The sequence below is a fragment of the Trachemys scripta genome, chromosome 4 (genome assembly GCF_013100865.1).
Source record: "Trachemys scripta elegans isolate TJP31775 chromosome 4, CAS_Tse_1.0, whole genome shotgun sequence".
NCBI classification, from domain to species: Eukaryota; Metazoa; Chordata; order Testudines; family Emydidae; genus Trachemys; species Trachemys scripta.
Genome location: NC_048301.1, coordinates 106,595,558 through 106,619,271, shown reverse-complemented (window position 1 = coordinate 106,619,271; position 23,714 = coordinate 106,595,558). Strand labels below are relative to the sequence as shown.

The following is a 23,714-nucleotide window of genomic DNA, read 5'->3' as shown; positions in this document are numbered from 1 at the left end:
GGAATTATTCTACAAACAATTTAGAAAAATGAATGCATTCAAGAAAATGGTAAGCTCCTTGCAGACAATTTGCAAACACATGTAACCCTTCTGCCAGTCAGAGTTGGTAGCAACAAAGACTGGGTTCAATATCTAGGGATTCCTTTTCAACAATACAATTCAAAACCAGCTCGACAATTACACACCACCCTCTGGGCACCTCTCAGAGGCAATAGTTCCCCTCTCGCAAGCACAGTCTGAGTGTAGCAAAAACTTTTAATAAAAGGAGGGCAGTAACTCAGCATTAATTTGGGAAAACACTGCAACTAGGTTCATAAACATAAACCTTGAGCAAAAGACCCACTCCCAAGTAAGTTGGGCAGTGTCTTTTTCTCCTCAGGTTCTTAAGTCCAGCAACACAAAAGTCCCTTTAATGTGCCCGTCCCTTCTCTGCACCCCACTCACAGTTGCTGTCCTCGGTCAGTGCAGCCCCAGAGTCCAGAGGTTCATCTGCAGAGTTCACCTCCCACCCTGGGTGGAAGGGGGATGAGGGTTAAGGAGGCACCTTACACGCTCCGCTGCTCGGCCACTCGCTCGCTGCCCCGCTAGCCACTTCTCACACCTCGCTGGGGGGCTCTGCTCTGGCCCTCTCCGCCAGCCGCCTTGCTGGCTGCACCTCTCCACCAGCCGCTTGGCTGGTCACTCGCCAAGATGTCTTCAGGGCTCACAACTTAACGTGGTTGTCAGTGATTTCAGCTCTCAGTGATCTCAGCTGTTAGTGGGGGGGGGGGGGGGCTCACTGCTGGTGCACACTGGGCAGTCTCTTGCACCAGAGACACTGTCCCAAAGTAGGTCTAATACTTAGACCTAGATATCAGTGATTTCAGCTCTGCAATGTGTAACAAGACTCTCAATTGAGTCTAAATTAGCTCTTTTATTATATGTGGAGAGAGGAAGGGTCAAATGGCATCTAGGACCCTTAAAAGTGGTCTACACCACCAGGTACAAGTACCTGTACCCACCTTCTCTCAACTCATTGGGCTTTGGAACCTATGTCCCCTGCCTAGCGAGTGCTGTTCAGTTGAGGGTGAGTCCCTCCATAGGGGTATGTCAGGTACAGTTCTTCTGCCCTCGATTCAGACAACAAGGATAACAACCCTATATTACTCCTGCCCCGATAACAAGGAGACTGGGGATCCAGCACCAGCCACAAGTGTTCATTTGGGCAAGCAATGCCATCATGCTGAGTACATAGGCAAGGTGGCTGTGCCCATGCAAACGAGATCAATTCCTGAAATCCTTTTCCCCAGCTCACCACAAGATGTCAGGGGAGAGCTCATTCAGACTCTGCTTACACACATAATCAGATACATTTTGTCAAATAAATCATATGCTTCTAGTTTTCACCAGGTCTTCCTCCTAAATTCTGTACTCCATCTCTTACTTGCCATCCAGAATTATAGGCATATGTTCTCCTCTGAACTAAGTCTTCAAGAGATAGACAATAGGACCTGTGCTTTTAAGGCTCTTTTGAAAATCTCACCCTTTGGTGTCTAAATATGGATTTAGGAGCCTACCTTTAGTTTCCTATTTTTGTAAATTTTGGCCAATGCCAATATCTGCACTTACTGGGTAACTGGGGACGTGCACTACAAATTGAACATGCAGCGTGGTGGAATCGATAGTACTCAGTTTGCCACAACTTCTTCATCAGACAGGCAGAGGAGCAGAGAGGAAAAGTCACTTTCCCATGGGCCAAATATTGCTTTTGATTACACTGGAGTAAATCTGGAGTAGCCCTGTTGAGGCAGAATCTGGCCCCAGAAGAGTAACCAAAGAACCCCAGAACAAGTGCCATGCCTAGATGACATTATCCTTTGTTTCATCGTGACTTCATTGCCCTACAATAGAGCTAATTTCACTTCTCCCATCCTAAGCTCCTTCTGTACATCTCTAATAAATGTTCCTTGTGCTTTCTTGCACTTGCTTTTCTTTTGTATGTGTGTGTGTGTTGCCCTTTAAGAAGAGGCCCCTGAAGAAGAAGAGCAAGAGGTTGAGTATGAAGAAGGTAAGTCTGTCTTTCTTTCTTGTCCTTGAATCTGAGAAGTGATGTGCTTTATGGGATGCTACCAAGTCTCAGCATTGCTGCTTCGTGGTGCTGTCGTATTGGTCAGATCTATTCAGTCTGAGTCAATGTCTCTTGTCTTCTGCTATGGTATTCCTGCCTGAATCTGAGTTTGTTGCTTTACTCTGGCTTTAGCGTGACTGGAGAGCAAAGCTTCAGCCTTCCGAAAGGCCACACAGAAAGTTCATAGGGGAGGGGGGAAAGGTTACACTTGTTAGACAGTTGTAAAATCTGTTAATGGGTTTATTTTAGGATGAGGCTAGTGGGCCTAGAGGTGTAGTACTTCAGACAAACACTGAAAAAGTGGATGTTGACAGCTGTTTACCCAGCACAACTCCTCACTGGAATTCTGAGATGAATGGGAGGGAATTTTTTTGACAGCTGCATGAGCCTTACTATCCTCCATCAAAGCGTTGGGAGTACACGTTTTAGGGGAGATTCGCCGCTGGTGTAAATCAGTGAGGCTTCATTGAAGTCAACGGAGTTGCACTGATTTACACCAGTCGAGGAACTAGCTTTGTCTCTGTATCAGAGCTATATTTTACAGAGCTCCATTCAGTCCTGGTAAAAAAAATCGGCTGTTCAATATGATTCAAATGAGCAGGTTGATTCTTTAACAATTTATCAGTAGGGCCCCACCAAATTCACGGCCATGAAAAACATGTCATGGACCATGAAATCTGGTCTCCCTCCGTGAAATCTGGTCTTTTGTGTGCTTTTACCCTATACTATACAGATGTCATGGGGGAGACCAGCATTTCTCAAATTGGGGGTCCTGACCCAAAAGAGAGTTGCAGGGGGGTCGTAAGGTTATTTTAGGGGGGATTGCAGTATTGCCACCCTTACCTCTGTGCTGCCTTCAGAGCGGGGTGGCTGGAGAGCAGCGGCTGTTGACCTGGCGCCCAGCTTTGAAAGCAGCGCCCTGCCAGCAGCAGCGCAGAAGTAAGGGTGGCAATACCATACCATGCCATCCTTACTTCTGCGCTGCTGCTGGCAGTGGCTCTGCCTTCATAGCTGGGATCCCGGCCAACAGCCGCTACTCTCCAGCTGCCCAGCTCTGAAGGCAGCACTGCGGCAGAAGGTAGCAGTACCACAGGGCCCCCCCATAACCTTGTGATCCCCCCCAAAAAAACTCCTTTTTGGGACAGGACCCCTACAATTACAACACCATGAAATTTCAGATTTAAATAGCTGAGATCATGACATTTATTATTTAAAAAAAACCTATGATCAATGAAATTGACTAAAATGGATCATGAATTTGGTAGGGCCCTAGTTATCAGCTATAAGCTAGTCCGGATAAACAATTGCTAACATAATTTATACAGTAACTACAGTGATTATTTTAATAATAACAATGACTTCATTAATAAATTACTTTAATGTGTGTTACAGCCAATAGCTCTCAATGGTCTTGGGACTTACAGTATAATAATTACAAGTCACTTTGGGTTTCAGTAGCTCTGTTGGACAAAGGTACTGTGTCCCATGATTCCTCTGGATAATTTCTTTTCATGCATTTGAGTCATTGGACACCCTCTTCTCTCCTTTCGTTTCTTTCTTCTTTGTTATCCAGCAAGTTCAAGATTCCAGGAGTAGTGGAGAGGGAAAGGGAAGAGTAAGTGGGGTATTTACAGAAGAACAGCATCAACTGTGGATTTACTAGTATACTTCCATTCTTTTGCTTTTGTTTTTCAACCTGCAGCTGGAGACGAAGGAGAATACTATGATGGTAGTTTGGTGTTGTTCTGAGAGAACAAAAATATCTTTCTACCCCTCCCCCCCTTTTGTTCTCCATCTGCTTCTAATCCTTACTTGATTTAAATTCAGGAACTGGGCCAAAACATCAGTGCTGCAAACATTCATTCACTGTGCATTTCCAGGCTCTCTCAGGGGACTTTGCTGTGTCTGAGGTGTTTATTCGCACATTCCATCATCAGGGAAATTAGCAATGGGAGAACCTTGTACTCTAGAATGTTCATCTCTAGAACCCTGCCCAGTATTCTAGGTGTGACTTAGAACCTTTAATAATGTCATATTTTCAGAAAGGCCTGTAAGCATTTGCTTAAGTTCTATTGACACATTTAAAATTAATGTGAGGCGTTTGACTTCAATGAGAGCAATTTACAAGATGAAAGCTGTGCACATGCTTAAGTGTTTGCAGGACTGGGGCATAAGGGAGTTTTGGCACTGCAAATAAGCTGATATTTGAAAAGTTTATGGAAGATTAACAACTATGTAACAGAGAAACTGCTTTTACATCGTTGGCAAATTCCAATTATTGCTGACTTAATAACTATTATTGTTCATTTTTATTATTACAATAACACGGTCTAACGACGAGCAGCACTACATAAGAGCTAAGTGATATATTATGACTTTATTACATCTAATCTCTGTTTGGAAACTCCTCCCACACTGAAAGATTTTTTTAAAAGATATTTTTTTCCAAACAACCTTTTTCCCCATATGAGGTCTTTGTGGTCATCAATGAATACAAAGGACCAAATTCTGTATGGTGTAATAGGGCAAAGCTCTACTGAAGTTCAGTGGACTTTTGCCCATTTATGGTAGCAGGAAATTTTGGCTCAATAGCAGCACTAGGTGGAAAGATTCCCACTGATTTCAATGGACTTTGCATATGGTCTTAAAGGAAGTCCTCATTTCTTGATGTTGTTTTGTTGCTTTCTGAATCCCAGGCGTTCTAGAGTACTAAAGGACAGCAGGTTCTAAAGTGAGAGTCGGAGGTTCTTCCAACATTAACTGAAGTCAACTCATTTTTTAAAATTTATTTTCTTGCTCACTTTTTTCAGCCTTTTTCTTATTTTAGGAAAAGCACTTTGAGAACTTTTCTGGGCCCTTTACATCAGTTTTCACTTCAGGATGTGATTTCTCTCTCTCTTTTTAAATAATATATTGCTTTTCAAGCTCTTAATGTTGGTTAGAAGTGTTACTTCTGGCAGACGAGAGGAAGGGAAGCAACTAGAGAAATCTGAGGCAGTTGAGGTGTAGTGAAGTTGGATTCTCGGAAAAGGGAGAGCACAGTGAGAATGTTATAGATGTAGCAAAAAGAATGGAGGGTGCCGTAATGATACATATGGAGTTCCTGTGCTATCCCATTGTGACTACCAGCAACTCCTGGAACATATGTATTATTGCAGCATCAGTGAACCTGGATTTTCAGTGGTTCTTTGCAGAACTTTTGGCAGGGTGATTGTGGGGGTTTTCTCACAGACCCATGGTTCATGGCAGAATGCGCAGAATATGAGAGTGAGAATCCACCATGTGCGTCAAAGAATAGGAATTTGCTATGACAATTCCTGAGTGTTAACAAATTTTGGCCCAGTTCCTTGATTGATAGCCCTGAAAGAGAGAGCATCTTAAAAATAAACCCCAGCCTTGTGGCCGGTTTTAGTGCATACAGTACATACTGTGCTGGGCCATGCACACTACAGGACGTTTTTTGGATGAAAGCTGACATTTCTTTGTAGTCTCACCCATTTCTAGTTTCCTGGTGGTGCATTTAGACCTCACAACTACAATACTTTATTTTGAGAACAGCAAACAAACTTTTTTTTTTTTTTTTGGTAATCATTTCTTCATTCAATTATCCAGAAAGCAGCAATTTAGCAGCAACTGATGCTAAAGTTTAAGATGTGGTTGGATTCACCCAGTCAATGATAGACGGGTCAACCAAGAATAACAAACAAACACAGAACAATTAGTCATTCCACAGCTCTTTTTCTCTCTCTTATGTCACAAATGCCACTAACTTACAACTTCCTTGTTGAACTGGAATGGTTTGGTTATTTCCTTGGAATTTCATAGGCGAAGGGAATCCTGCGTGTCTCTGAATAACGTCCAGGTCAAACTGGTTGAAGCAATTCCCTTCTCCCACCCCCCAATAAATAACAACAAAAAAATCATATGAAAAGCTCACTGTCTATTGGACAAATCTAAGCAAAAGAAGATGAACAACAAAAATCCTATCTGGAGAAGTAAGCTAATTTAGCTTTTACCAGAGATGATCTGTGACTTGTTTTTATTTATATTCTTATGAGAGTACAGTAAAACCCTGATCATTTGACACTTGATTATTGTATTATTATTATTTATTTGTACTATTGTAGCATCTAGAGACCCACAACTGCAATCAGGGCCTTGTTGCGCTAGGTGCTGTCCACACACCCTGTAAGCAACAATCCTTGTCTCAGGGGATTTACAGATCTAAACAGACAAGACAGCCAGAGAGTGAGAGAAAGGAACTATTACCACCTGACACTCACTCTTATGTGGCTCTTAGGGTATGTCTACCCTTGGAACTAGGGCTGTGATTCCCAGCTCGCCTAGACATACTCATCCCAGCTGTCATCAGACTAGCGCCGTAGAAACAGTATCATAGAATCATAGAATATCAGGGTTGGAAGGGACCTCAGGAGGTCATCTAGTCCAACCCCCTGCTCAAAGCAGGACCAACCCTCAACTAAATCAATCAGTAGTGTGGCTGGGGTAGCAGAAGCAGAGGTGAGTGGCAGCATGGGCTAGCTGTGCTGAGTACAAACCGTGAACCCCCGTGAGCACATACTCAGCACGGCTAGCCCGTACCGCCACTCACTGCTGCCCAGGCTACCTCAGCTCTATTGCTATTGTGAGTCAGCTAGCTCAACGAGGGCTAATGCAAGTATGTGCATGCAAGCTGGAGTCACGTCCCTAGCTCTGAGTGTAGTCCCAGCCTTGGTTATGCCTCTCACCGTGACTCCCTTAATCAGCTCCCCCAATTATCCAAACCCCAAATAGCTAATATTTCCCTCAAGGATTTTTCACCACTGATTTTAGAGGTTTTTTTTTTTTGGGGTGGGGGGGGGGCTTTATGATCAACTAGACATTGACTTTCATTTTATTCTCCCATGTCCCTCTCACCCCCCCGCCTCCCCCCACTTGCAAAAACGGGAGGATGACGGGGCCTATGTTGCCAATTTAGCCATTTTCCAACACCTCCCCTGTATATTCGAACACCTCCTCTAACTTCAATTCCTGGGGAAAACATGCTGACAGTAACCTGTCACTCAAATCCCCACCCATATAGGTTAATTGGGCCCTAACTAGAGGATCAATTAACAAGTGGCACCACACTGAATGGCTAATTAGAGGGGGAAGCAATCCCACGAGCTAGCAGCAGCTAAATACAGAGGAAGGCAGCCCTGGGAGGGTAGGTGGGTGAGTGAGTGAAGAGCCTCATGGAAGGCAGAACTGGCTGCTGCCAAGACTGCTGCCTTTCTCCCCAGAAGAAAGAGCTGACTGGGACTTGTAAATATGGAAATAGTATGCCTGGCAGTGGCCTGCTTGAACACACTGTGGCGGTGAAGGTGGCCAGAGTGAGATTCCCAGAGTACAGGTGCTCCATTTAAAAAAAAAAAAAAAAGTCATCCTTTGAAATGCCTCAAAATATAATGATCTGACCTCAAATTATTACAGGGGAAAAATATTGTTTCTGGATAACTGGGTGCTTGGACCAATTCCTGAGGGAAGCTGAGCTCCTCAAAGTTGGCCCTGTCCACAATAGGCTGTGAGCTTTTTATTTCTAATCCACCCCACCAAGCAAACAATACAAGAGCATTGTATGGCAGAATTCAGATGAATTCCTAAAAGTTCAAACTCAGCATATGGCTATGAAAGTCAACCTGGATCCGTAAGAGACAACATTAGGATAGAATGTATGAGCTTAATACTCCTCCACTTATGGGAGTAACTCCATTGAATTTGCTGGCATTACACTGACATAAACCCAACATTAGAGAGAGGAGAATCAGGCACAAAGTGTGTGCAAAACATCATATCATCAAAACAGTAAATGGCTGTTTGGTGCAGTAGAATGTCTCTCATTATGAAAAGCCCAGGATTAACTATCTTAGAGATGGTTTACATTGCATATTGAGGGGTCTGTCCTCTCCTGGAGACACAAGCGTCACTCTCATTAACATTCATGGGAATTTTGCTTAGAATATCCATCAGTACATCAACCTGGGAATTATGCAGGATGATCTTTCCAGGCTGGGTTTGAGGGGCACTGCTGTGTATGAAGGAGAGAAAGAGAGAACATGGAGACTTTGGGAAACATAGATGCCATGCAGGGATGTCTGGCAGTGTATGCGGCTGGAGATGATTTACCATAAAGCTGTTCCCCTTCTGGACTATGTATGCAACATTTTAGTAGATCTGGAGCCAAGTTTAGTTCTCATTTACACCAGTGTAAACCCAAAATGACTCCTTTGACTTTAGTGGAGTTGCTGAGAATATCCACCAGCGTAAAAGAGATGAGAAACTGACACTAGGAGGGGGAATATTCTTTTTTACTCTCCAGCTCTGTCATCCTCCCTATAGCTTTGGTCTCCAGGGGGTAAGAACTAGCACTCATCTCATAAATGAAACCATTCACTTCCAGATGCTACGTTAGGTCTTTTAAACAATCTCTTGTTTCCTTTCCTTTTCTGTAGAGTTCTGATTTGAGGTCAAATCAGTCTGCTCTTCACTCACACCAAAGGAGAGGGTCTCTTTTGGATGTGTATGAGGCATAACCAGTTCCTCAGGGGTGTTCCTCCTAAACCTGGACTTCCCTTCAGTTTCCCTGCTTTAACAAACCACAGCTGGTGTTGTTTTTCTTGTTCTAACTGTTCTCTCTCTTTTCTCCCCTCTCTTCCTGTTTTCTGTCCATGTTTCCAAACACAGAGGAAAAGCCCAGGCCGAAGTAAGTGTGCATTAATGGTTGCTTTTTAAAATACTGGTATAAATGTGATAACCATCATAGACCTCCTACCAGAGAAATATCTCCCACTACCTATGCGCAACCCTCTCCTCCCCACTATTCATGCAACATCCAGCATTTCTTGACTCTTACCTAGACTGCCTCCCTCTGTCAGAAGTTACTGTAAGACTAGCTACAGGCCATGAAATAGAGACCAGTCCCACACCAGCTCATACATCTTTATTACAGTGAGGACTGGCGCAGACATCAGGTCTCCACAGCCAAGTGCTCCTACTCCATCCCCTGTAGCACCTCACGTTGGGTGAAGCTGAGCTCATATTATCTGCTCATTTCTCCTGGGCTGCACACAAATGGGAAGAGAGGGTACCAAGAGGGGAAAGGCAAATGTGCAGTTTGCTCTGCCCACCTTTCTCTGCCTGCTCTGCGGCCACCTTTGCAACAACATGTGCAGGTAAAAGAGAATGTCTGACGGGGATGGCTATTTGCCACAGACAATGAATGCTGCGGGATTCAGTATTAAATCCTTTCCATCGTTCTTTAAACCATGAAAGGGGGCATGAGCAGGGCTGGATTAACCTTTTGTGGGCCCAGCGCCAAACATATTTGTGGGGCCCCATGGAGGCAATGGAGCATGGCGTGGGGAGGTCAGTCCCCAGAGCAAGGAGCCAGCCAGAGGCAATGGGGCATGGCAGGAGCGGCCCTTCTCCACCCAATGCGAGGGCACTATTTACAAACCGGCAGTTGCTAGACACACAGTGGCCTGCCCGGCCCTGTGCTGCCAGGGTGTCCCTTCCCCTCGGGGGTGGGCCGATGCCACACCACACAGCCCCCCCTGCCCAACACCCCCCGACTCCCTATGGCCAGAGCCCCCCCGGGCCCACTATGCCCAGTGTCCCCCTAGACCCACCCCCAAATGCACAGCGCCCTGCACAATACAGCCTCGCCTACAGCCCCACCACAACTTCCCAGCAATCCCCACACAGAACCCCCATTCCCTAGTGCCCCAACACACAGAACTTCCCTGCCCATTCACAGCCCAGCACCCCCGCATGCTCCTGACAGACCCAATCCCCCAAGCCCTGCCTCCTGGCCACACTCACCGGCCCTGCTGGGAGGCGACTTTGTCTGCCGGGCTGAGCCGGCAGCGCAGCCAGGGCTGGTCCCAGGGCCAGGAATCGCTCCAGCCCCTCGGGAGTGGTGTGATAAGCAGGCCAGGACCTGCCCCGGCCGTGGTCCCTCAAGATGCACTTGCCTGGAGGGGCCCAGCCAAGCCCTCCACACTGTTCCCCCCCTATACACACCTGGCTGAGACTGTCCAAGCTTCTGCACCAATCCCAGGTGGCTCAGCTCCGGGGAGACAGGTGGGGCCCCCGTGGATGGGTGGTAGGAAGCAGAGATTGCCCAGAGTCAGAGGCCAGCCAGCTGGCAGGCCGAGAGGAGCAAGTGGTGGGCGGGGGGAGCCAGCGGGGTCTTGGGGCGCAGTGCAAGCGGAGCAGGCCGGGGCCCCTTCTGAGCATGAGCCCAGCTCCATGGAACCACTGAGCTATTGTAAACCCGACACTGGGCATGAGTTGCAACAGCTGGATGTGGAGGACAGGGCAGCCAATGGCAGCATGTCATGGGAGTTACCCATACTTCCTGTGTTGCTGGCAGATAACACAACTGGGTTTTCCTGGGCTCCACAGGGATTGACCAGGATTCCCCAGGCATCTTCTGGCTCTAGTGGATCAGTGCCCTGAGTCTCCACCAAGCCAGCGTCCCAGGATGGGTCATGCAGTGTTCTCTTTGTGTTAGCAGCCTCATGGAACTTTACATGTGAGTTGTCCCATTCTGTGCCTTTTTGTGCAAAATGGGATAACCCCATAAACATTTGGGATGGGTCATCTCCCGCCATCTATTGGGTCATTTCTCCTCCTCCTCCTGTGGGGGACAGTGCAGATTGTCCCCTAGCACTACTTCCAGCATAGTATTCAATCAAGCCATAGCTTCAGCTGTACCTCCCCATCGACATTTCTCCCTCAGCATGGCTCCATTTGGTAAATTAGTTAATCTCTTGTTTTTTTGAGGTTCAATTCCTTCTATTTTTTATCCCCTACAGACTGACTGCTCCTAAAATACCAGAGGGTGAGAAAGTTGACTTTGATGTAAGTATTCCTGACACATGCCCATCACATACACACACCCAGCTCTCCCTGCATCGCTACTAGCCTTTGTGAAAATGTCACTGCCATGTAGCCAAGGGCAAAAGGAGTCTATTTTCACTGAAAGATTAATCTGGGGTCCAATCTGAAAAACCTTCTTACACATTGCTTTAGTTGTGCAGCTGTATTTATATCTTAATTCGTCTTGGAAAGAGAAATCTGAAAGGTGGAAATGGAATTAGTAACTGCTTAGAAAGCCTTTAGATCTCCTTCCTTGCAGACCTTTATTGTGATCTTTATCTTTATCAGTCAATTATTTCTCAAGGACAATCCAATTGCCCTTTCAATCACTTCCTAGTCCTGTCTTTTTGCTTAGTGTTCCAGGCAGCTCCCCTGACTCAAGAATGATGAAATAAAATTAGCTTTGGAGTATGAGTGGCCAAGAAAGGGTTTTCATGGTATCAAGAAACAGCCATAGTGCATGGGAAATGGTTATGTCCTTTATCAGAGGAATAGCCATGTTAGTCTGTATCCACAAAAACAACGAGGAGCCCAATGGCACCTTAAAGACTAACAGAGTTATTTGTGCATAAGCTTTCATGGGTAAAAAAACACTTTTCCTTTAATAGGCCACACAATATATTTAACCTAAAACCCCCCCAAACAAACAAACAAAACCAACCCCCCCCCCACAATGCACCTATAAGCAGAAAAGAGATTTAAAGAAGCAAGACCCTTGGAGGAGGCTTTCCCAGCAATGCATGTGCCTGTAATGAATCCACACACTTGAAGCAGGTTGTATCAATTCTGTCTCTGAGAAATAGTGCTCAGAATGGCACCACCAAATAACCAAACAAGCATGGACCCAAATATGTTTCTAGTAAGTCAACAGGAAAAGATGATGAGCGGTACATGATTACATCAGGATAAGTTATATGATCATTCCGGGTCACGGTAGTGTTCACCTTGTCCACAAGTAAATGAAGCTTCTTTTCATTTTGACTGGTGTAGGAATACAGGTAAAATGAGGAGCATGCAGAGAAATATAAAAGGATGGTCCATTGATGTGAGGACGTGGGAGCTGGGAAATCAGGGCTCTGTCCCTTGTTTTACCACTGGCTATTAATTTGGGCAAGCCACTAAATGTCTCTGGCCCTGATTCAGCACCCAAGTCAATAGAAAGGCTCCCATTGACTTCATTGGCCTTCAAATGATGCCCCTTGTGTTTCAATTTCCCTATTTGTAAAATGAGGCTGTTAGTACTTAGCCACCTTTGTACAGGATGCTGAGAGCCTCAGATGGAAGGAGCTGCACCAGTGTTAGATTGTTATTGTAATAACGCCTTACTGCTCTTTCAGGACATCCAAAAGAAGAGGCAGAACAAAGACCTGATTGAACTGCAGGCCTTGATTGACAATCACTTCGAGGGCAGGAAGAAGGAAGAGGAGGAACTGCTTGCCCTGAAGGAAAGAATTGTAAGTCTCTATGGTGCCATCCCCAGTGATGTCTGCTTGAGGAAGATAGTGTGTGTCATTACCTCAGAGACTCAAAACTGAACTGGAACCTTACAAACCAAATTGCTTTTTCTATCCAACAAGTGGAGATAGGAGAATAGGGGAAGAGAGTCCTTCAAGGTGACTGCCTGTTGTTCCCAATGTGATCAAGATAATGGCTGTGCATTTTTGGCTGGTGTAGAGTGGAATGTGCCCATGTGCCAAGGTGGAAGTCTAGGACACCTTGCAGTGATAGCCTTAATGAGGCTTGGGTCAGTGCACTAGCCTCTCATTTCTGAAAAGCTAAATGCAAACCTGGGTTAGGTCCCAAATGAAAATAAGTCTTGGGTCTTCTCATCCTTCCTTAGGGGTGTGTTTGTTTATACCATAAAACACCATATACAGTTAAGCACAGTTCAGAACCATAGATCATTTCTGCTCTGACATATCCAGGAGGAGGTTGCTACAGGCCAAGTCTGAGATGAATTGGTAAAGTGATGAGGTGGACTTAAGACTGGAGTAGCAGGGCTTAGGCAGGTCAAGGATGAGGTAAAATGGCAGATGTGTGTGGTGGGACTCAGAACTAGAACATCAAGGGGTGTTGCAGGTCAGAACAGAGGTGCATTAACAGAGCTGTGTGTGAAGCCTATAACTAGGATAGCATGGGTTGCTTTAGGCCTGATTGAGGGGACTTGACTAAGCAGTGAATAGGAAGCTTGGATGCTGCCACAAATGAGGAACTGATACCACAGCTAGTGCCTATATAATTTCTGGGTCTAGGCAATGGTATCATTTCCTCACTTATAGGAGCACTTAATGCACTCACACACATACATGTTATAACAACAGAGGATAAGCTGTGGGAGCTACATATGGGAGAAGACCAGTCTCCCGTAGGCCTGAAACTCAGACATACATAAGGATAATCCTCTTTCAACCTTAGATAAGGCAAGGATTGCAAGATATGGTCAATCTAGCCCCCAACTACACTGGGACAAAAACCATTTTTTTCATTGACTGGTTTTCAGTGCAGTTTTAAACTGGTCCAGTCCGAATGCACTTTAAATGTGGTGGATGAGGCATAACCATTCTGAAAACAGGTGTAGAAACCACCTGCTAGCCTCAGGTCCCCTCTGTAGATGGACAATCTATTCTACTTGTTCAATTCTGGCTTGAGGGAAGCCTGTCCCACACTGCACAGACGTGACCACACTCATTGTAACTCATCCCTGTTCTCAGCCTCTCAGGTGTTTTACAGTCATGGAATTCACCTGAGGTCCTTCAGCTGGCTATACGCCTCATCCTGCACATTTTGGTAAAGTAATGGGAAAGGTCCATTGCCTAATATGGAAACTGAAGTCCTTTATAAAGCTTTGGAGATGAATAAAGCCACATACTGATGACTCTATGCCTCTTCCTTTGTTTCGGGCAGGAGAAACGCAGAGCCGAAAGGGCAGAACAACAAAGAATCCGGGCTGAGAATGAAAAGGAGCGTCAGGTCAGGCTTGCGGTACGTGCCTCTGCTTTCTGTTTTCCTCTTGACACATAACAAGAAAGTACCTGGGCTCAGATCTTGTTCGGGAACTGTGAAAGGAGATGGAGAGAAGCTGCAGGTCCCACCTGCCTCAGGAATACCAGAGAAGATACTGATATTCTCCTCATTACGGTGAGGCTAACTGGGCAGAGCTTGGGAAGGAAGCAGGTATATACCTTCCCAGATGCATACATTTCTACATCATTCCCTGCAGTGACTCCTGCTGCTAGTGGAGTAGGTGTGGGCTCCCCCAGCCAAAGTCCTTTCGGTAACTTGTTTTTCTATGGTGCATTCTGCAGGAGGAGAAGGTAAGAAGAGAGGAAGAAGATGCTAAGAGAAGAGCTGAGGATGACCTGAAGAAAAAGAAGGCTCTGACCTCCATGGGTGCCACATACAGCAGCTATTTGGCAAAGGTAAAGGCATTGATCAATGGATGAAATAGGGAGGCACTAAACACACTTCTCTGAATTTTATCACCACTCGCGTACCTCTCTGTCCCCCTTGAGTCTCCTAAATTCTCCACCAATCATTAGGAATTCAGTAAGTTTGCTCCAGCAGTTGCTAGGAATCCTTTAGATTTTCATGACAACTCCTATAACTGCTTGGGATTCCCTGAGGTTTCAAGGCCATTGCAAAACTTTTAAGAGGTTCTCAGCTCCTGTGGAATAAGTGTGGTTGGGAATGTGCTAATGTCTCCAGAATGGCCCCAGTGCATCTGCCTGGAAATGCTCCAGTACGTGTCCATGGTTCCTTAGCTCTTTCACAATATCTCCTTACTTCATCCTGAATTTGTTCAGGGCAGCATCCACTGATGTTCTGGGCATATGTTTCCTGCAGGCTGACCAGAAGAGAGGAAAGAAGCAGACTGCTAGGGAAATGAAGAAGAAGATCCTGGCAGAGAGACGCAAAACACTAAACATTGACCACCTGAATGAAGACAAGCTGAGGTAACATGCCATCTTCATTTGCTGCAGGTAGATTGGATGATTTCTCAGGGAGGTCAAGGCTGACAGATCTGAATGAGGACACACAGAAATTTCTTCTAGTGGTCTGGGGCCTCCCACACTGAAGGGATATAGAAAGAGAGTGTGCTGTGGGAGTACCTGTGTGCCCTGGGATATAAAAGGAATGGGTAGGGGCCACTTTAGAAATGCCACCCTACAGAAGAGCCAACCCTGGTGGAGACGGGGCAGAACAATGGTGGATGTCCAGAAATAGAAAGGGCTGTTTGTAATGTGGTTAGTGTCATAATTGTAGGAGTATTGCAATCCAAGGAAGAAGACCAGGCCTCTGCCAACATCAGTAATAGTAGAGATGGGTCTGCACTGCAAAGATCTAGATGTGAACCTTCTCAGAGTTTGGAGGCTTCGAGAGATCTAGTGTTCTGGTCCAAGCCAATCTCTAACTAATGTTACACTGGGTCAGTTTTGCTTATCCACCTTAGCCTGGTGAAAACTACCATGCTAGTTGCACAGCCAATTGCTCATTCAAGCTTTGGAATCCCACTCACCACTTCCTCTCCATTTCCCCGGGGTTCTTTAGTGAGAGACACAGAGCCAAGTAAATAAATAAACTTGTGAAAGGGTGTTAATAGAGGAAATACAGGAAAACAGTGCAAGGCTGAAATGTTAAAAGGGATTAAGCTGAGGAAAATAAAATCTGAACATAAAAATAGTGAGTGACATGAAGCTGGGGAGGAGTTTTGAAGGGGAAGCGGTACATGCTACACCAAAAAAATTTTTTAAAAAATTGCTACTAGTGTCCTGAGGGCCACAGCAAACATGTGACATTTCAAATGTGTGAAATATTTCTCCTGTCTTCCTCCCTCCTAAATGCATAGGGATAAGGCCAAGGAACTGTGGGATTGGTTATACCAGCTGGAAACTGAGAAGTATGAATTTGCAGAGAAGATGAAGAGTCAAAAATATGAGGTGGGTTGAGAAGCAAGTTGGTGATGGCACCAGTCACCTCTGGGTCCAGTCTGCAGGAAGCTGTGAAACCCCCATAGGAAATGTGTGGAGATGTCATTAAGCTACTTCCTCACACAACTTGGAATATTTACTCAGGAGAGTAAATTGCCAGAGCCGTGCATGGCACACTGGAATCATATTTTCCATAACTGTGTACCTACCACATGCATGGGGCTACTATTAGCAGGCCGCAATTGAGTCTTAAAGTTGAAATTGATTAGACCAGAATCTATGAAAATGAGACACGCACCACAATGGGAAAAGAAAAACCCCATTGTTTATTAGTGTGGAAGAGAGGTGTGAAAAGGGGTTGGTCAGACTCTTTCAGTTGCCTGTCTCCATCAGCAAGTGACTTTCTTAATCACATGTTCAATTTCATACTTAAATTTTGGATTTTTTATTTCCATCATAGAGTTAAAACAAAAAGAGTGGGACGGAAATGACCCCCCGTGGAGTGAACTCTTAGGAGGCCCTTGATGAAATCTGTGCCTCAATAGATGTGCATTTTACTGAAGTGTCACATGGTATCAGAGCGCTGACATGTCCCTTTCAAGTCTGATAATGGGATATGCCCATACTCGACTGCACTAAACTTCAGTGACCAAGATCCTGCTGGGATCGATATTTCTGGCTGCTTTTCTCTCTCTTCACTTCCTTTTTTCATTTTTTTTTAAATACTTGGACTGAGAACAACCCTCACCAACATGATGATCTTAATCTCTCTTAGATTACATCACTACGTAGCAGGGTGCAGGCGCTATCCAAGTTGTAAGTACAAAGAGTTCGCCCATGTGACAGGAGCAGCAAAGTCTGCTAAAATGCATGAGCCTCCTGCATGGCGAGATTTCGCGCGCTTGCGCACGCAGGTGGACAGCGCACTGGCACTTAGTTCCATCTGGCAGAGGGACAAGGAGACTGAGTCTTGCGTGTCTCCCTTCACTTCGTTTTTCTCTCACCTTCCATTCTTGTAAAGCAGGGTGTAGTCTGAACAGTGGCACAAAATCACAGGGGTGTTTAACAGCTGCAGTTGGATGATTCATGTATGCTCAGATGGAATGAATCTTCTGGACACTGCATGACATCCCACTAGCTTAAATGGAATGCAGCAGCACCATAGATAGAGTGGGAATTATGTTCATGGCATACATACAGAGAAATTAGATAAAAACAGAAAAATACTCTTGCTGGAAGGTTGCAACATAACACTAAATTTCTTAGAATTTAGAATAACACACAAGAACCCCAAAAACAGAGAGAGACAAAGCAGGCTGCTCCTTAAACCAGAGAAGCACAAATTAACTTACCTTATTCTAAGTTGGCTTTGTGTAGAACTGACTGCTGAAAGATCCAGACTGCATGCTTCCCTGTAGAGCTCTGTAGCTTATAGAAAGTACAAAAGGAAAAAGAGAAGAGGGCAAAAAGTGTAATAAAGAAAGAGTGAGAGAGTAGAAAAGAAGACAGAAAGAAGAAAGGTCAGAATGAGTAGGAAGGCAGAGAAGACTGAGAAAGAAAGGAGAGAGAAAGATGGGAAGAGAAAGTGTAAGAAGGAAGAAGAGAAGAAGACATAAAATAACAAAAAGCAAGGGGGAGAAAAAGGAAGAAAATTGGACACACAAGATGACAGTGAGGGGGCCTGGTTTTAAGCACTGGCCTCTATGCGTACATCTTCATTGCATTTTAAAACTCATGGCAGAGAGTCTCAGAGCCCAGACCTACAGACTTAGGCTCTTGGAGCTTGTGCTACTGTGCTAAAAACAGCTGTGTAGATGTTTGAGGTCAGGCTGGAGATCAGTGGAGACTGTGGTAGGGACTGGGCTTCAGAGCCTGAGCTGCATTGTCTACACTGCTGTTTCTAGTGCCATAGCACGAGTCCCTAGTCTGTAGACTTGGTCTCTGAGACCTGGTGCTGAAAGTTTTAAAATGCAGTGTAGATGTACCCCTATTGCTTACTGGTACTGTGTAAGACACTGACTGCTGTGCCTACTGTCACAGGTTTAGCAGGAAAGGTGAGTCTCAAGCCCTTGAGTCAGTTTGAAGGGCAAAGCTGAATCTCTGCCAGGTCTGAAAAAAATACCCAATTGCGATAAATGACTCAAATCCAAGGAGTGGATTTTTAAACTACCGTAAGTACAGAATGCAGCAGATCTTTCCTTTTTGATGTTGTCCTGTTGCCTCTAATGTCTCAGTCTCTTTCTTCCTTTTTTTTCTGTTTGCCATGGGAAAACTTGGCCCAGGAAATCCGGGATGGCAGACCATCCTGAAATGTGATCTTTTCCTGTTTCAAGCACTGGGAATTTCAAATGCCATGCGACCCTTGCTGGGTCATCAGTTCTTGGACTGTGAGTTTGCTCAGAACATGGAGTCCAGAGGCAATGGAGAATTCTGAATTACACCAAGAGCAGAAGTGGGGGGAGAAGGGGACTCTGCAGGTTAACTTTCACCTCTGGAAACCAGGGTTCGAGCCTGATTGGGTTACACAGGAAAAATGAAATGAACAGAAGTTGGTTGTAGACTCATTCTAGTTTTTAGTGGACATATATTCAGAGCACAAAGATCACTGGAAGACTGGAATAGCAAGGCTGCATGTCAGGACTGAGGTGCTAACTCAGGCAAAACAACACAGCAGCCACACATTGGGTCTAGCTGGTGCTTTGTGTATTAGCCCTTCACTTTCCTGAGCATCTAGTTCAAATCTAAAATTCCACCATGATTAAGAGAGGATGAGCTCATCTTCATTATGAATCCCCCCACCCAGGGGCAATGGAACACAAGTATTACCACACCACAAATTGCCACGGTCTGGAAGATGGTTTGGGAAGGACCTGAAATCCCCCACTCCAGCCCTTCTTTCTATGGTTACTGTGTTTCCTTTCTAATATTTCCTCTCTATCCCCTTGGGAACCCTTCAGTCTATTAGATAAATGTCTGGAAAGGGTTTTGCATTGTGCATTCTCTACTTCCTGCCCCCAAATCAGCACCAGAGCTGCTCAACTAATTAGCCTGCAGAAAGTACTAGGAGAGCACATGCCCCATCATCCTTGGGGCCGGATCCAAAGCCCACTGAAGACAACAGGACCTGTGGAGTCTAACTATCAAGATATCATGAATTGCCTAAGCCCAGTAATACCCCTCAGTTGGAGTATCTCTCATTCCCAAAGTGCAGCAGTCTCTTTATATGATATTGATGGGTGGAGGGAAGGGTAGCTTGCACCCCTCCAATATACTTCCCCTCTCATGAAAGCCCTGGAGTTATTTGTTGCTGAGCATACTCACTTGTTTGTCTCCAGCTTTGGAGCTTTTCTGTTTCCAATTTCTCACCTGTCCAGGTCAACCCCACCTTCCACTTCAATGTTGCTAGCTACCTGGTAAAATTTACAGCTGGGTTGACGGGAGGGCGAGGACAGCACACACAAGGAGATCACACCTCTCAGGGTCTCGTGAGCTTTCAAAATGGCCAATTTATGACTTCCTAGGTCACTTACCTCAAGTTTGGCTATACATGAGTTCACCATAACTGGGTTCCATTGTACGTGAACTAATTAATTATTTTAACAAGGGCAACAGCACCGTCCCTTCAGTTGGATCCCTCATCTGTGCCTCCTTGTAAAACATGAAATTAGCTTGTAAATTTACTGCTAGTTAGCAACATCTCACTCAAGAGAGTTTTCATTTGAAAAGAAAGAGTTTCTCCCCATCACAGGCACCTGTCTCCAGACCTCCAGCCAGGTAAACCACTTCCCTCCCCACGGGGAAACCAGGTCACTTGACAGAGCCCTTTAAAAACCCTAGTCGTGTATGTTGTTTGCAGATCACCACCCTCAGGAACCGGATTGATCAGGCCCAGAAGCAGTAAGTACCTTTGTCCCAGCCTAAAGTCTGGGATATCCGCTCAGTGTTCCAGCGGACACTTCAGCTTTGATGCTGACATTTTCTTCTCAGAAGGGAATGAGGCGAGAAGTGGAAGGGCAACCTCCAACCCGCCCCCACCCTTAGAAAATGATGGTCAAACTGAAGTGAATTCATAACCTAATGTAAAAGAACCATCATCTCCCATGCACACACCTTCCCACAATCGCTGCAAAGATGCCAGGCGCTCAAGCCGTGACTGTTTGTATTGGCTGAAGTGTTTTGAACACAGGAGCGGAAATGGTCCTTGCTTATACAGGATGGAGAAGTGATTGCTGAGATTGTAAGGAAAGGTGTGTAATAAGACTGACATCCAGGGTTACCCCATCACACGGATGTTATGAGATCAGAGGTGTGGGTTCTTTTCATAGGTATATGACTTCCCACTTTCCTTCCCCACCTTACCTCTTTAATTTAATTTCTTTCCTGCTTGTGAGTCCCATGTCTTTGTTGTTGCATGTTTTCATCAGGAGACCTCAATACATCAGAGACAAGGGGTTGGGGGAGGGAGGGGTGTGTAGAGAAGTAAAAGGCAAGGAGGAGGAGAAGGAGTCTTGTGAAGAAGGGGAGGGAAGGTCTCCGAACGCTGAAATCTGCTCTTTGCAGTTTCTCTGTACCATGAAGAGTTCCGGTCATGCAAATGACTCAAAGAAATAGGTATCACCAAGAACCAAACATTCTTACCCTGGACCCCCATTCACACTGGAATGTCGAATGTAACATTTTGGGTGCAGTTCTCTGTAGATTCCAAACAGAGGGCTTGATGTATTTACTTCATAGGGAGTATGGGGTCTCATAGAACCTTGCAAGATTGTGCTAGTGGCTCATCTGGGTGGTTTTCTTCCTTCTATGTCTTCTGATCTCACTACCAGAAAACCAGCATGAAATGTTACCATGCTAGGGACCCTTCCAATTATCCAAAGAGGTGATATTTTTCCTGGAAGTATCTCTTTCCAGAGATGGTTCTTCTGGGTGTCATGGCACTTCATTTGGAAAGGTATGATTGTGGATCCCTCCAGGTATTATGGGGCATTTCTTGGTGAGAAACGGAGCACAACATTCCAAAGTAAAAATCTTTCATCTTGGTGTCTTAACCTTGTATGCTCCCTTTTTGTTTTAAGGAACAATAACCCCCCATAAGCATAGTCTAAAGGCAGGCATAACATGAAACATCTTAGGCCTTGTGAAACTCGAAGTGACAAGAGCGCTGCATTAATTTGGGGAGCTGACAGTTAGGCATGCAGCTTCTACAGTGATTTTTGATCCAGTCCAAAACGGAGAATGAGATGAGTTTAAAGAAGACTGAGCTTAATAAAATGTCAGATAGGATATTCTCTGAGTAAACAGACAATAACCCCTTGTCTCTCATGTAAAAGGTCAATTTTCAGAATAGACTGTCTTCTATTCTAAATTGGTAGAGAGGTAAAGTATTCATTGTATGTGTGTAGGGCTGGTCTACACTTAGTCCGGACTTCGGACTAAGGTACGCAAATTCAGCTACGTTAATAACGTAGCTGAATTCGAAGTACCTTAGTCCGGACTTACCGCGGTCCAGACGCGGCCGGAAGTCTCCCCCCGTCGACGCCGCATACTCCTCTCGGCGAGCTGGAGTACCGGCGTCGATTGTGAGCACTTCCGGGATCGATCCCAGAACATCGATGGCGTGCCTCCGGACCAGCCGGTAAGTGTAGACTAGGCCTCATCAGTCTCTATGGAAGACTCTCCCATACATAAGCCTACTACTCCTGAACAAACCCACTGTAAGTTGGGGCCTATATAGCCATGCTAAATATACCCTTCTGCTGTTGCCTTTTAATCCCTTCCCTGCTGCCTCGAGGAACATGTGTTCCGAATGCAGCTTCCTTGGAAACATCCATTCCAACCAACACAACATTTGCTATCCGCTTCCACTGGCCACACAGATGTGTTTGCTCAGCACCCTTGCTATGCCGTTTAGCACCAAAAAGATTAAACAGCTTGCAAGTGGTTTGATTCAAGAAGTAGCCTTATTGGTGTATGTTTGGGATGGAAGGGTACGGGGGTTATGCAATGCACAAGGAATCAGTGCATTGCAGAGTGAACCATTGCTGACACAGTGCAGAGCCTAACCAGACTAACTTTCTCACTTGGAACACACCTGGAAGCAGGCATGCATCTGTTTCACAGCAGGAAGGTAAGTGGATTGCATGTTGAAATGCTATTCTGCATGCAAGAAGATATTACTTGGTAATCATTTCCTCGGGGTGCTTTACAAGCCTTAGCCTGAGGATCATATGGAGACTGCATCCATACATCCCCCAGTAAGACTGGGTTACTGGTACCAATGAGGGTCAGAAGAGGACACGTAATTCTGGGAAACCAGAATCATCTCTTTGCAGGTGTTAAAACATTTTATAATTCTTTACATTCCCCACGCATTGTAGGGGGGACTTCAGTCCCCTTTACTATGGCATAGCAATTCTTTTATTCAGCCTTAGTTTTATTTAAATATTGTTCTGATGATTTTGCATGGGAATAATTTCTAAAATTCTATTGTCAGCTGACTTGGGCCTCTGGGTACTGTACTGGCACAGTCCTGAGGAAGTCCTTTCCATTTCCAGAGTTGCACCTGAACCCATAATCCAGATCTGAACTTGGGAAATGTTCAGATCTGGAACTGGATCTGCACTCTGAAGTTTGGGGCCCATGTCAGCTAGTTTCAAGGATCCCCTGCTCTCTGAGCATACAATTCAGTAAGCGGCAAAGCCTCTGACCCCTCCATTCCTATACTTCCTGGCCATCCTCTGAAGACCCCAAGTAAAATCTGCTCCCACCATGATAATCTCTTTCCTCAGAATGTGCTACAGCTGCTCTGGAGCAGGTGCATCCAATTCACAGGCTATCTGATCAGCTCCCTCTGCTGACTCGAGGTTTAGAGCTTCTCAGCAAAGTAGCAGCTGATTGAAAAGACAAAAGGTCAGAGGACTTTTCTGCAGCACTCACACTGATGTGTTTTCCTTCTTTCTGTACTACAGCAGCAAGAAAGCAGGAGCCAAGGGCAAAGTTGGAGGGCGCTGGAAGTAAAGAAACAGAAGGTGACTGCAGGCAGGATCATCCCCGGTGGCGTGGCTAAACATCGCTGGCCTCCCCCTACCCCTTTCACAAATCAATTTCACTCCCATGCTTGAGCAAAACTACACCACCAGCCTGGATTGCCTACTCCTTTTTTAAAAACTCCAGCAGCGTCCTGAACTAAAAGGAAGGAGGTCCCCGTGGAACAGAGATGACTCCCTGCTGGCACCTTTCCTGCTTCATGTGTCCTTTGTTTTCCTGACACCAGCCCTCCGCTTCCCGTAGATTGCTATGTATGAATCTCTGGATTTTGTAAATAAAGTGTGACCGATACCTACTTCAATTACATATCTCATAACTGCCGTTTCGGGTTCTTCAGTTCCAAAAATTAAAATTGTATCCAACGTTGCAAAGACTCCAAGGGGATGTTCAAAAGCAATTCATTCAAACATTATATAAAAGCGTCTATTAGGGCAATGAAAACTTAAATTTAAGTCTAAAATCTAATATTAAAACATGACAGATCTGGGTGATTCATCAAAGATGCTCTCTGAGGGAACACAAAAACACCCAGGATAAAATGCACTTGGTAAAGTAAGGATTCAAGAAGTCAGATTTCTACAGGGTGTTTTATTTGCCCTGTGTTTGGTTCATCATGATGGGGAAGAGGGCAAGCCGACGTGCTGGCCAACTTCTATCTTCATATATTTTTAACTAGCATTAACTTTTCAGAGTTTCTGGTGTCTCCAAGT

General features: G+C 45.2%; 1 protein-coding gene across 1 annotated transcript in view; it reads left to right on the top strand.

Annotated features, from left to right (window-relative positions):
- The window catches only part of TNNT3 (troponin T3, fast skeletal type), a 45,280-nt gene extending 21,945 nt beyond the window's left edge, over nt 1-23,335 (top strand). Inside the window, exons 7-15 of the mRNA XM_034770284.1 lie at nt 8,831-8,849; nt 10,966-11,011; nt 12,367-12,483; nt 13,934-14,011; nt 14,335-14,448; nt 14,873-14,982; nt 15,876-15,966; nt 19,814-19,854; nt 22,926-23,335. Of these exons, the coding sequence (XP_034626175.1) occupies nt 8,831-8,849; nt 10,966-11,011; nt 12,367-12,483; nt 13,934-14,011; nt 14,335-14,448; nt 14,873-14,982; nt 15,876-15,966; nt 19,814-19,854; nt 22,926-22,974 (665 nt within the window). The 3' untranslated portion in view covers nt 22,975-23,335. The remainder of the gene's footprint in view (nt 1-8,830; nt 8,850-10,965; nt 11,012-12,366; nt 12,484-13,933; nt 14,012-14,334; nt 14,449-14,872; nt 14,983-15,875; nt 15,967-19,813; nt 19,855-22,925) is intronic.
- Nucleotides 23,336-23,714: the final 379 nt, after the last annotated feature.